The 14,713-nt window shown below is 33.6% G+C and overlaps 2 protein-coding genes across 2 annotated transcripts; both read right to left on the reverse strand.

Annotated features, from left to right (window-relative positions):
* Positions 1-2,055: 2,055 nt before the first annotated feature.
* LOC100268103 (uncharacterized) lies at positions 2,056-8,949 on the reverse strand. Its single transcript, XM_002281042.4, has 11 exons — positions 8,760-8,949; positions 8,598-8,666; positions 8,450-8,509; positions 7,999-8,100; positions 7,801-7,877; positions 7,183-7,306; positions 6,769-6,833; positions 6,453-6,522; positions 3,524-3,599; positions 3,285-3,378; positions 2,056-2,405 (listed from the first exon to the last, which is right to left on the reverse strand). Exons 2-11 carry the CDS (start codon positions 8,644-8,646, stop codon positions 2,289-2,291), a joined length of 834 nt encoding a protein of 277 aa, XP_002281078.1. The 5' UTR covers positions 8,647-8,666; positions 8,760-8,949; the 3' UTR covers positions 2,056-2,288.
* A 1,461-nt stretch (positions 8,950-10,410) lies between these two features.
* On the reverse strand, positions 10,411-13,017 carry LOC100262953 (F-box only protein 13). The gene is made up of 2 exons (XM_010650181.3): positions 12,104-13,017; positions 10,411-11,863 (listed from the first exon to the last, which is right to left on the reverse strand). Exon 2 carries the CDS (start codon positions 11,850-11,852, stop codon positions 10,629-10,631), a length of 1,224 nt encoding a protein of 407 aa, XP_010648483.1. The 5' UTR covers positions 11,853-11,863; positions 12,104-13,017; the 3' UTR covers positions 10,411-10,628.
* Positions 13,018-14,713: the final 1,696 nt, after the last annotated feature.

Consider the following 14,713-nt stretch of genomic DNA (forward strand, 5'->3'; position numbering starts at 1 on the left):
CTCAAAATATAATGATGATAAAATTATCATTATAATATTTGATTAAAATTAAAAATGGACATTCTTTTCTTAATGGAGTTGCTTCAAACTAATATAAACAAATCTTTTTATTTTTATTTTAACAAAATTAAACAACTCTCATATAGGTAAATTAAATTATCTTTTTGAGAAAATTTCATATTCAATGAAAATAAAACTTTCAAACCTATGGCAACCTAAACATGGTAATCCTACACCTAGATATAAAATACAATTTCCTTGTACTATTTTTATATTTAGGCAATGAAGAATAATCATGGCCATGCAATTAATTATGCATTATCTTATATGAATGAGGTTCTAGAATTTTAAAAATTATTTAAATTTTAAGAATATTCATATTATATATATATATATATAGAACCCTAGGACATGTTTAAAGTTTTTTTTTTTTTTTTCTATTTTCCTACAAACATGCACAATGCATGAAGGCACCTCATGAAAAATAACTCAATTAAAATACACATTTAAATATTTGATTGATACAAAAATAACGTAATTATATAATGTAGGATTTCAAGTGCTACCAACTCTCCTAAAAATAATTGTCATTAGGAAAGATATATATCTTACCTTTATAGTACATTCACCCAAGCGTCCATAACATTCGAATACGAAAGAAGTTAATAAACTCGATCAACCCTTCAATCTGCCAACATACAAAATTAGATATAACAATTTTATATCAATAAGTTGCATTACCTTTGTTTACACTCTAGATCCTAGTTGTGACAAACTTTCACCTTGTCGTTATAAAAGCATTTTCTTTTGGTAATAGTAAAAAAACATCATTGTCGTTACCATATCGAGTCTTGGTGGTACATTACTAATACAAGTGTTACTTTTTTGTTAGTTCACTTTATTCTTTTCATCATCTAGTTAAAATTCGAGGACAAAGAGCCCATGTCCACTCATGAGAGAGAGCTCCTATTTTGCCCAACTCCTTTGATTCCATTGACCCTACCTCCTAAGCCTACTTCATAGGCCTATCAATGACAAAGAAAGACAAGTGATTTCTTATGGCCTAAACTCAAAATCTTCTCACCCAGTTGAATCATATCAAGATAACATATTTAAACTCGACATCTTATCATTAATTTTGTGTCTTACAAATATGTCTTTTCCATCCATGTGATCATTCTCTTTTGCCTTGTCCACTATTTCTATTCCTTATCTTATTAATAGGCTTTACCTTCTGGTGGTTGAAAACTTGGGAAGCAACATGATATGAGTGTCCTTCACAAGAATCAAACTTATCAACTCACTGAATTACCTTCTCGAGAAAGAGTAATCGGTGTTGTTGAGTATATTCTGTCAAATACCTCCCCAAAGGTATATATTAAATGTCCTAAAGCGCATAAACCTGTGGAGTTTATTATTTTGAGACATTTTCTTGTAGCGCCCATTTTTTGTCTCAACAAAAATATGTCGTTAATCTTTGTTTCCAGAACTGGTTTCCAGAGTGCTCAGCCTATTGATATTCAAATGCATTCTACGCTAAACTTGATGAAGGACAAGGAGAGTTCTTCACACTCATGTTGGAAGAATAATTTATCACACTAATTGAAAAATGCAGATTCTTCACTGATGCTAAACCTCTTCCATTCTTTTTTTTTTCCACCTTCTAAACTGTGGAACCACAAATATATAGTTTCAACTTAAGCAATAATGAAAAACTATATTTACGACAAATATAATGCTGCAATCCATACCACAAATCGCAGACCTAAAATAATGGGATAGATAGATAAGTGCTCCATGAGGAGAGAATTAGTCATCATCATCATTTCTCATAACATGCGTCCTATATCAAAGAAAGGAGTTGATCTCGCTTCCCATGGGAGAGCCACCATCGCACTAAACCAATAAGAACATATACCTGGTCTAGTAGTTTCTAATATGAATAACAGGGTCATGTTAAATTTGTGGCACTTTCTGATTGGTCTCGTTTTTTGGTAGGTACTGATTCAGGGCTATAATAGAGCTCAAATCTTGCATGCCAGAACTTAGAGGATATTTGAAGTAATTGGTATTATGTTTTACCAAATACTCTCTTAATCTCAAACAGGAAGACTATATTGCTAAATATTTAATCTCAATGTGGTCAAATTGATGCCAGACATACAGCACTGACAGCTTGTACTGGCATGTTAGTCAAAGCTTGTGCACAGGTAAAGACTGCATACTAACACCACACATACCTACCAGTTTTCACGGGTGGTCCACTCTTCAACTAAAAAGGTCCAGCTTCACTTTCTAGAAGCCCTGCTAAACATGTCTTTGATGTTTCTTGAATCTTTCTCCACTTTTGCCTTTTTAGGTTGCTTTCCAGGTCTCGTAGTTTTTCTTTCATTCCCACTCTTTCCCTGACAGGGATAAGAGAGGTAGAAAATATCAGTCAAAACTTAAAAGTTATCACAAGTCTCTGAGCATGAACAATAAAATACATATTTAGGCAGATAGCATGCATTAGGAATGTATCGGGGCAGGGTAGGGGAGGGGTCTCCTGCCTTTGTCCCTAATTGTAAATCTATTCCACATCCTCATCCCATACCCTGTCTTAAAACTAGGCAGGGTGAGGATGGAGAATCCTCATTATGAGGAAAAATTCCACATCCTTAATTAAGAAAAATTATATATATATATATATAAAATAATAATAAACCAATATATTTAATATAAATATTTAATTTTTTTAATTTTCTAAATATAGAATTATATCTAGTATATTACCTTTTTAAAACTTATATTCATAAAATTATATAAATAATGACATAATATAATTGGGACAGGGAATAGGATCCCTGCCCCTGCCCCCAACCCAACCCGATTATCAGTCCCCATTTCTGCCTCAATGGGGATGGATCCCCTCGGGGACTTGATCCAATGGGTTTTTCCTTTTGCCATCCCTACCATGCATCCTTTTGTGCATTCAGCACTACACTAAAACCTCATGGTGCAGTAAAAGATTATGTTCACATGGTCATTGAGTCTAACTTTGTACTCATGCAAGGATTCTTTTTGCTCAAGACTAAGAACTTATATGCTAAATTCAACACAAAAGATTTCCCTACAAATATGATCTTTTTATCATGCAAAGCCAAGACTGGAACAGATTAAGAGGAAGCAGTATAAAAAATCTATAAATGAATCAGGGGTCAGGCAGCTCACTAGTGCACAGTAAAGATGAGCATCCAAAAAGTTCTTTAAAATAATGGAGGGACCTCGGGTCTAGGTGATTGTACCTGTAATTGATTGGAAGACCCTAAACTATTGTCTGGAGCAGTTGGATGGAATTCAATAACTGATGCTTTCATAGTTGCATCCAATAAATTTAACCTGCAAACACAATCAGTTAACTAGAGAATGTGAATACATCTACCATGCCTAAGTTGTTTGATTTACATTATTCTCCTAGTTTGTAAAATACAGTAAGCTTAATAATTTTTTGTTGATGAGAAAAATTCAGAGTTTGAAACAATACTTTAGATGGTCACACAAAAGCTTCAACCAAGGCTCATCCTCCAAGTATTCCCCCAATATTGAGATCGCATCAGTTACTGCACCAACAAAAATTTTAAAATTAATTAAGAATGCAGCATTGTGTCCCCTATAATTTTGGAACTATTGTCATATGACAATTCCCCTTATATAATGCCTTTTTTATTTAATTACTGTCAACTATTTTAGCCTCATATTCTAGTAGTCCCTTTTCATAGTAATCCATTTATTTTCCATTCTATTTAAATAATAATTTATTTTTGCAACAAGTTTCAGAAACCCTGGCTCAAGTGGCAAGGGATTAGGGTGGGGATGTGGGAGGTTCCAGGTTTCTTGTTAAAGATATTGTTTACCTACTAAAGAAGAGAGTTTAACAAAAATCATGATTTTTTATTGTTTTGCCTCTAATTTATCCAAGCATTTTACACAGTAATCATGTAAAGCATTATCTTTTGCATGATAAATCATCAACTTAGCATAATAGCATATATTAGTGAATAATTTGTGTTTGGCTCCAACATAGTAACTGATTTTTCATATTCTTTTTGCATTTTTATGACATATTTGGTCACAACTCATATTTGTGTACCTCTAAAGCACAACATGATATATTTTTGTCCTAATTTTGCATTTTTATGCATTGAGTTAGGAGATATTTTTGTCTTACTTTAATGGAGTAATCAAACTCTATACCTATGATGTGAATGGTAGGCTTGTAAATTAGGAAAGAAAAATCTAGAACTTGATAGATGCTCTAGGTCTTGCATAGGTACTGAGTTATTCTTTAGTACCTCAGAAATCAAGAAACCAGAATCAACCAGCCACTCTTAACACTTTCTTTTAGACCTACCTGTTCTGAGATAGGTTGCATCACATCCTGCAATCTAGGTTCATCATAGCCCTTTCCTCATTGTCAATTTCAAATTGCTTCTTAGTTGAAGTATTTGATGGTTCTTTTGCTTCCAATGATGCTGATTTCTCTTTCAGTTGCTTAGATGGTGGAATTTCCTCATTGGCTGAAGAATTTTCTTATGTCTCTTATGCACAAAGGTATAGGTGTTTTTATTGTCATCATTTTGGAGACCTATCCAAAAAAAAAAAAATAGTCATCATTTTGGACTCCTAGATAAAAAAGTCATGGTCGTAAAAGTGAAAATGATCAGTTTCCATTGGAAAAACATTGCACCACACTAATTGCTCAAAATCATAACTAATATTAAAATTTACTAAACAATAAGAACTCACACAACAAAATGTCTTCTATCCATGCTATTTGATAGCAATTCAGATGGTTCTTCATCTTTAGATTAAGCTTCTCAATAAGTTCTTGTGAAACTATAATGAACCTATCACATCCATCAATAATCATAGTGCATAATCTTTCTCGGCAAAAAGGTCCAAAAGAAGCTAGTATGTTGTCAATCCTCATCTTCGTTTGCCCTTGGTATGGTCACCAATAGTTGCATTAGAAAATTATAGCCTTTAAACATGGTTGCATAAATGGTTCTACTCCTTATTTAGTACCCTCAAGTCAAGAACTTTTGCTCCGACACCAAAACTGATTTAGGACGACCATAGGGTGGTTGTCTGCAATCAAAGAGGTCATCTTGAGCTTATCTAGTTTAGGGTTTAAAGAGACCAACCATGATAAAAGGCTGCGGTAGTGGGGAAAAATTATATTTAAAGCAGTAAAAGAGAGAGGATAGAGAAAAAAAGATGAAATAAAGTCTTGGAATTTCAGTAATGTTTCTAGGAATCTCAACTAAAAGAAAAGAGAGTCTCATCATCAAAAGCAAATATGTATAAGAAAAAAATATATATATATATATCATTCAATTCACTGTTTTCTTGGTTTACATCAATAACCTTATTTATAGGTATTAGAAACCCAAAACCAATTAGTACTCTAATAAGGAATCCAATTAACCTACTTGGATTCTAACTGTTTCTGGAAGACTACTATATCTCCTAATTCATAAGTATTGGAACATAATTATAAACCTTTAGGAAATAGAAAATTTTATGAACTCAAATCAACTTTTCCTAATTGGACTTCACATAGCCTGAATCTACAAAATTATCAAAAGACCCTTAACTAAACTAACTTGGTTTCTCCATTCTCTTTTCTTCCTTTTTTGATTAAACTTTTAAGGACACATCCACATCAATTCCCCCTACTTAGAGGAGGAAACTTGACCTCAAGTTTTGGTGGCTTTCCATAGTCTATTAAAATCCCAAGAAATCCTTTCTAACCTTTCTTTCATTGTTGTCCCATATGAACTCACTTTACACTCCTCATCTACTTGTCTTGTATAATATGCAGTCCATATTGAATTCACTTTCAACACTCTTCCTGCAAACTATTGATAATAATCTTTTGCTTTGGGAAGTCAGTCGCAAGCTTCTCTTGAGCTGTTAGCCTCTTACGCTTTGGACAAAATTATAAACCATAAGGAAATAAAAACTTGTGTCATTTTGCACATAAACTCCTATAGATTTTTCTATGTTTGGATTTTTATTTTTTATTTTTTTGATAAATTTTTCTATGTTTGGATTTTTACAGTCAATAGATGCCTGATGGAAGGAAATATGTCTCTTCCTGTCTTAGTCAATTGGGTTGGTGTTGGGTGAGTGGTAGTTGTGCATGCTTGCTAGCAGGGTTTTTCCTTTTTCCTTTTTCCCTTTAGCCTCTTTTAACTTTTTGCATGTTTGATTGGGTGGTTCTCTGCTTATTCCCTACAACTAGGGCCCATCCCCTTTTCATGCTTTTTTACATATTTTATTACTTATCAAAAAGAAAGAAAGAAAGAAGGAAAGAGCATAAGGAAGAAAGAAAGAAAGAAAGAAAGAACATAAGGAAGAAAGAAAGAAGGAAAGAAAGGTTATAAATAGCTTTCTTACAAAAACCATACATGTATCCTTCTTATCACGAGCAGCATAGTTTTTGTCCAATGTGGGTAGAATCTGTTTTAATTGGTGTACCTAAATTACAGAAGAAAAAAATGCATAAAAAACATGAGAATCTTCATAAGGTCTTACAACATGGCCACATATTCATAAAACTTTGTTCATGAGTGCATCTATATGTCAAAGTTAGAACATAATGGAAACTAGAAGGAAAAGAATGGTCAGCAGTATAGCATTGATTTTTCATCAGTAATGACCATGTCATTTTGCAGAGTGAATAAAGAAATCAATTGGTCGAATGGTTTAAAGATGAAGGCAGACCTTATAGCACAGCCAAGCTAAAACCTTTGAGTCATCCAGCCTAAAAAACTTGGAGGATCCGATTTCTGTCAGAAAGAGAGAGAAAGAGAATTATTCAAACAACAACAGCTTGATAAAACAATGGCATGACAAACATCTTGGAGTCAGGATTCATATTCTTAAGATTCTGAACTTTGAACAACACATATAACCAATTGACATGCTATATATTCTCTTTCCAAAAGGACAGACCAAATGAGACTTCAGATTTATCAACTTTTAGCTTAGGGTATTTTCCAACTTCCTATTAAGTGATGACATGTCAGTGCATTTGTCAAAAAAAGGGCATCTGATATGACATAATACATCCCAGTTGGCAACTCTTAGCATGCTTGCAAGTAGAATTTCCATTGAATGAGAGATGTATGGGATTACCTTTGATTTCACAAACTACTTGCATACAATTCTCTGCAATGGGTATTAAATGTTGATATCCAGGATAGCTGTTAACGAACATTATCTCATCTAATTGCCTGAACTTCCCTGGGTCGTCCCTCTTCTGCATTCATTTGCAAGGTATACTAGTTATTGAAAGAAAACACCATAATCGTGATAAGGAAGTACATCACATTATGGCCTAGGATAATTGATTTACAACACTAAATAGATTTTATAGTGTCAATATCTGAAGCAAATATATGCTTCAGAAAATACCAAATATACAATGGAGAATGCAAAAATAAGAAGGCCTCGCAGACTTATTAACTTGGCATGGACATCATTCTAAGTACTTAAGTGGGATTCTTCCACAAGGAAACATAAAGCACATGTATATAGAACCACATGGTGTGGGATGCTTTCACAAGGAAAATGAAAGGAAATATACATATAAAACCAATGGTGGATGTTCAACTACCAAATTGTAGATTTAAAATGGAAGAGGATGACTGAAACTACCATTTTAAGATGTGTTGAATCGGATAACTGAAGAAAAAGGCCCATGTTGCCAATCACAGTAGTGAAAATAAGGATCATGAATGACAATTATTATACCTTCATCCTAGCTTCCTCAAAAATGGGCAACATAATGAAAACAGGATCAACTATAGTGGCAGTATATAGGCGCCCATCTGTCAGAAAAACAAAAGATATATGCAATGGAAATGTCAAATCTAACAGCACAAAATTTTCTAACGATTCAAACAATCCAATAAGCAAATATTACACTTTGTATGGCCATATTAAACCAACCTTCACAGACATAATCCCCGAGGAACCAAGACCCGTAAGATTGCTTAAACCAATTAAGTTCTTGGAGTGTCCCATTTTTAAAGAGATAACATGTCGCTTTTCCTGTGAAACAAGTGAACAATATAATATCCCAAGCTTGAAAATTTATGTATGTGCCAAAAGACCCAAGCCTATCTTAACATATAAAAATGACAAAATGGCAACAATAGCAACCAGTATGGAACACACCAGACCGGACAAATGTCCTGGTAAAAGAAATGAAAAACAGGGAAGAAAAAAAAAACCCAAATTTACATAGAAGTTGCATCGGCGTCAGTATGATAAGTTGATTCTAATCGGATACAACAATCACTTATTAATCATTTCTACCCCGCCAAAAACGAAAATGAAGAAACAAAAAATTTGTAATATTTGGGAAAGACAAATGAAATCAATGTTCTTCTAAAATTACCTGATTTGGGATGGCGAAAGGATAAAAATTGCCCTAAGCCATTTCCAATTGCATTAACATCTGCAGTTATAGGTCAAAAAATCATTAAGGCAAATCTCAGAGTGATTGAAATGCTTAAGAATCAAGAAATATGGGGATTGGGAGTTACCCGGCGCAATGAGAAGACGAGTTTCCTCAACTCCTTCCGACCAGGCCATGGGGTATTACAGCGACTAACCTGCATTCACCCGATAAATAGCATGACAAAAACAAAAAAAAAAATGAAAGAAGAAGAGGAATGAGATGAGAGAGGAGGAAGATAAAGACTTGCCTGATGAGCTTCTTCTTCTACTTTGGTTAGGGTTACGTTGTCTTCTTTTTCACCTCAGACACAGAGATTTCCAATGACAGAATTTTAAAATTAATCACCCAACTACAAGAACGTGGAAACTCTACTGTGAGCCTCAGTTTCACATTTCCATGTATTTGATAGCTTTTCATTTTTTTTTTTAGCAAAAATCCATAAGACAAAAAAAAAAAAAAAGAAACATAAACATGAAAGGGAAAACTTCCTTTTCTATTTTTTATTTTCAATAATAAAAAAATAATTATATAAACATATAAAATAATTAAAAATTAAATATTAGATATAAAATTTATTTTTAAAATATTAAAATATATTAAAATTATTTTAGGTTTTTAGATTTTTGTTTTACGAAATATGGAAATAGTTTTAAAAACTATTTTAAAAAATTATTTTTTAAAATAGTTATCCAATAAGGTCTTAACCTTCGTTTCACACTAATTATAAAAATCACTTTAAACTTAAAAAATGTCTTTAAAAAAAATAAAAATTAGAGTCGGTTTGTTAAATATTTCATTTTCTATTATCTGAACAAAAAAATTAGGAATATTTGACAATTCAAAAATTGTTTTCTATTTTTTGTTCTTAAATAATATAAATAAGGTGTTTTCAAATAATATTTTTTAATTGTTTCCTACTATTTTCATTTATTTTTTAAGAACTGTTTTAAAAAATAATCATATAAACAGTTGGATGATTAAAAATAAAACATTAAACATACAAATTATTTTTAAAACATATTTAAAAATATTAAAAATATTTTAGGTTCTTAAATTGACTTTGTTTTACAAAACATCTTAGATTAGTTTTCAAAAGTCATTTCTCATAATTGTTTTCGAAAATAGTTATCAAATAGACTTTATATATTTAGCAAAATTTCTGAAACACTTTTATTTTATTTCATGTATTTTTTTGAAAATTATAAAATCTATTCAATTATATCTGGATTTGAACCTTTAAGTTTTACTTAAACAATATCAATCATTTACCATCTCCAAATGTCAAAATATGTCATTTTATCCAGAAATTTCATGTAAAAAAAATAAAATGGGTATGTAGATAAATTGTACAAATATATATATATATATATATATATATATATATATATATCATATAAAAATTTATGCAAACATACATATGACAATTTTGTCTTTTCATCAAAATCAAAATCCAATAAATAAAAAAAATATTAGAGGACATTTGATATCTCATTATAATTAAAGAACTGAATTGCTTAAGAAATTATAAAAAAAAATGATATAAGAATGAATGTGATTTATAGAATTCATATTTCCTACTTTTACTTAAAATTTATATGATAGTGATTTTAGAAAGTGTTTTTACTTTTTAACATTTTTAACACTCTGAAAACTTTTATTTTTCAAATATTAAAAATGCTAAAAACAAATATTAAAATCATTATTGAACAGACTATAGTTACTAAAACAAAATTATTCTATACATAATCCACTTTACTCTTTTACTTCCTTTGTTCTCTCTTCCTTCTCTTCGTCTTCACCGTCAAGATGAACCACACATCCTTCTCAACGAGTTTAGAGGTTAGATTAGAGAAATCCGAGACAATTTTAAAACTTAATTAATCAATCCGTGCTAAAAATTGAATGAAGAAATTTTACATTTTACCAAAATGATATTTCACATGACTAAATACTTGATACAATATAAGGCAATACATTGTCATACCATTGAGCAACTGGTTTCAAGAACAAGAAAATCTTAAGGTGAGGATAAATAATCAAGAAAAAGAATCACAAACAGCACTCCTAAATCCTCCTAAATACGCATCTGATCTTTCTCCAAATTGGGTTGTTCTTCTCATACAGAAGCCTCAATCCTAGGCTCAAATGAGAAGGCAGACATGAACTCCTTGGCTTCATCTTCCTTGATACATTGGGGCAACTCAATCCATTGATTGGCCACCAGGTCACATAGAATGTATCTGCATAGCTCGCCGGAGTTTATGCAGATTAGTATCTGGTGACCGGCAGCAGCACAGTTGATATCCACCTTCTTGCCGTAGAACTCATGGGACATTGCCGGCGGCATTGCTGCAATCTGACGCCAAGCCCGCGTGTCTTCGTCGAATTTCCACACTCTGAGGCTGGCAGTTTCCAGGAATTCAGACAGCACAACGACTAAGAGCTCTCCCTTGGATTCAACTATATCAATGGAATACTCGGAAAGGGCAGGCAGCAACTTGGGGTACTCGTAGAAGAGTTTGCAGGTGAGGTTGCAGGACACCACCGTCCCTGACGAGCTAAGGAAGTAAACGATCTCTTCCCCACCATCTTTACGAGTGATGACTGATGAGTACTGCTTAGATGGGCTTCTCTGCATGTTGGTCGCCACTACATTGCCCGTAATACTGAGGAAATATACAGTTTCATCATCATCATCTGGGTCGGATTGGAAAGAGTTTTCAGGGTTTTCAGCCTTTCTGCTCAGCCTGATCTCTTCTTCCCAGAGGTTCACGCTTGAGTTATAGATTCTAAATGTGAGGGAGGAAAGTTCACCATACACCAGCACAAGCTTGTATGAGTGGTGGGATGTGGAAAACGAGTTCATCGCAATGGCGTGAAGGGATTGATTCTGTGGGGGTTTATCAAGCAGAGGAAGTTGCCTGGTGGAGCCTGTCACGGGGTTGCAGACAATGTAGTGGCCGGAGGAGTTTCGGAAACAGATCAATCCGCCATGAGCTGCAACAGGAATGGAATTGATGTTGGGGTTGAGCTGGAGGAGGGGTGGGTGATTGAGGGTTTTCCAATTCCGTTCGGCGGAGTCGAAGACGACCCATTGGTTGAGGTGGGGATCAACCATAAAAAACCAGGGGTCCCTGGAGGGGATTTGGGAACATGCTAGCTGGAAAGTTGCAGAATCTGCAATTGATTTCCATCTTTTGCACACTGAAGTAAGGCGGAAGAAGACGGAGGTCGGTAGCCACGAAAGAACCCTTTCGAGGAGGTCTTGATTGAGATCATCCAAAGGGAATTTTCTCTTCCTACTGGCCGTGGGAGCACAGCAACCACCGTCGGTCTGCATTGACAAGCAAACTGCAACAAACAAGAAACAACCCACAAAAGAAAAGGAAAAAAAAAATCAAAATGGGCTTTGAAAAGGGGAAGTTCCTTTTTGCGAGAGAATGAAATTCGCCTCAAATCACTGCTCAGGAGGCGGCGATTAACAAGAAAAAGAGAAGAGGGCATCAAACAGGATCCTTCAGACCTATTGAAGCACTAACTTCCACTGATTGAGCGTAACAAAACCATAACAGAAAGAGAGCGAGGATGTACCTGTAAACTGGAACTGGAATGCGCGAGGATGAGGACGAGGATGAGGATTAGGGTAAAAGAGAAAGAGAGAGAGATGCCTTTCTGTGGCAAGAGAGCAGGCTTTATTAGTAAGATGGCGGAGGAGGTGGGTGGGAAGGAGGGAGGGAGGGAGGGAGGAAGCTTCCTTGGAGGCTCTTTTTGTTCCCGTTGACACCAGAGAGAGAGAGGGGGGGGGGGGGGGGGGGGGGAACACGGGTGGTGGCGAGTAAAGTTAAAAAACAAAAACAAAAATAAAAAAAGAGAAAAAGTGAGAGAAAGAATAGGAGAACATCTGTGTAAAACAAAGCTCACTGACTCGCTGCTATGTGGCTTGGAATCAGAACCGGTTCGTTTGTGAGGACTTCTTTCTCAGTTGACTCTGCTGCCTGGCTGCCTACCTAGTCCTTCCTAGCTTCTGATTCGGGTCCGGCGCAAACGAGAAAAGAAGAGAGAAAGAAAAGAAAATACAACAACCCTCATAAATAAAGAAAGAAAAAGGGTTTGGAAAGCAAAAGCAAAGCAAAGCAACCCTTTGCAACCCACCCTTCTCCATCTCCACCCCCATCTCCTTTGCCTCGGTTCAGGAATCTCTCATATCTCTATGAGGGATTATAAGTATTATATATTGGATTTCTGGTTAATTTAGTTTGTATAAGTCAATGGGTAACAGGAAAAAGCCGTCGATTGCGATATCTTTTTAAGGGGTTGGTTGGCATACTCACGCCCTCATTGCAGAGATCTCGATGCCATGTTGCTTTTGGCGTCCCTCCCCCCATGTACGACGTCCCACAACCACAACCACAGCCAGCCACTCTGCCAGCGAGAAGCAAATCTTACCCACAGATAAAGAAGGGGAACACGGCTCTATGTGTCTCACTTTGTGTATCAAATCAAAACACACTGATAGTCACGACAAGAGCTTCCGTCGCCAGTGCCTTTTATTTTGAAAATAGAAATGATTAAAATTTAAAAATAAAGTTTTGAAACAGGTTTTTGTTGTTTTAAAAATGTTTTCAAATAGATCTTAAACAGCTAAGAATTGTTTGTTTTGCAATATTTTAAACATATTTGTCCAAAATAAATTTTAAAATCAATTCTTAAATATATTTTTTAATTATTATTAAAATAATGTTCTATCTAGCGTTTTACATATAAAAAAAAAAATATTTTTCATACTTTATTTTAATGCACTAATTCTAAAAAAAAACCAAAGAAGTCTATCCATTATTTTAATTATTAAACATGTTTTTTTAGTTTTTTAAATTAAAACAATTTCTATGCAATAGATAAATTTTCGTAAATCTTTAATAGGGATAGTAATGGAACGGGTTCAGGATAGGCACCCTATCCCAATTTCATTTTTTTTGTTTATATTTATTCTTATTCTCACAAAAATAAATAAATAAATAAATAGGAGCAGCGAGCATGGTTTTAAAAATCGGATTGGACCGGTTGGTCCGATTGATCCGACCGTCGATCGATCACGGTTCCAGTCTGATCCATTTGACCAAAAATAGGTTGAACCAGGATCAAATCGATGAACCGATCGATTCCTTCCAAATCGGATGGTTCGATTATTTTATATATATATATATATATATATATATATATATAAATATATATATTTTTACAACATCAAAACGACGTTGTTTTGGAGGCTATAAAATCACCTTCCAAACTCTCCCTCAATTTGAACTACATCAATTGTCACATGCCCACCCTCGATGCGCTGCGACATCCACACCAGGACAGCTCCCATCGACGGCCTGAAAGCTTTGCAAAACTTTCCTCCACTTGCTATTACAACATCGCCTCTTCCCCATCGTGTTGTTGCAAGCCTCCCTGCCGCTGTAAACCCCTCATCCCAACCCACCTTCCCCTGCAGCGCGCCCCCGAGCCCAGCCGCAAAATTCTCCCATCCCTCCTCTTCTCATCTCCTAAAATCCCCTGGTTCCTACCGCCTTCCATTTTTTGTTTTTTAAAATTTAATTTTTATGTTTTATATTTAATATCTTAATATTTAATTTCTTAATTTTTTTGTTGATTATAATTGTAACGATATATTTAATATTTAAAATTTTCATTTTGTTTTATTTATTACACATTGAAATTTTAATTTATTGAAATTATTGGGATAATTGACATCTACAGGTAAAAAACTTTGTGAAAAAACTCAATGAATAAAGTAGATATTGTCAAAATTTAAATAGAATTTATTATTTTTATTTATTAAAATTTTAAATTTTAATAATATATATATATATATATATATATAACGTTATATATTTAAATTTTAATATATTTAGTAACTTTTTCGGTTCAATAACTTGTTCGGTTCTGAAAACATTGACGATGAGTATAAGAAATTCTCATACCCGTCTCGTTCCGCCCTTTTAAAAATTTTCAAATATTTTTAAATTTTTTATTTTTAAAATTTAAATTTTATTAAAATAAATATAATTTATAAATAAATTTTATTATAAACATTTATAATTTATTTTTATAAAAAGTAAAATTTTATTTATGTTTAAAAGGTTAAAAAGATTAATTAAAATAAAATTTTATTTAAAATTATATATTACCGAGTGGTGG

This window comes from Vitis vinifera, chromosome 4 (genome assembly GCF_030704535.1).
Source record: "Vitis vinifera cultivar Pinot Noir 40024 chromosome 4, ASM3070453v1".
Classification (NCBI taxonomy): Eukaryota; Viridiplantae; Streptophyta; class Magnoliopsida; order Vitales; family Vitaceae; genus Vitis; species Vitis vinifera.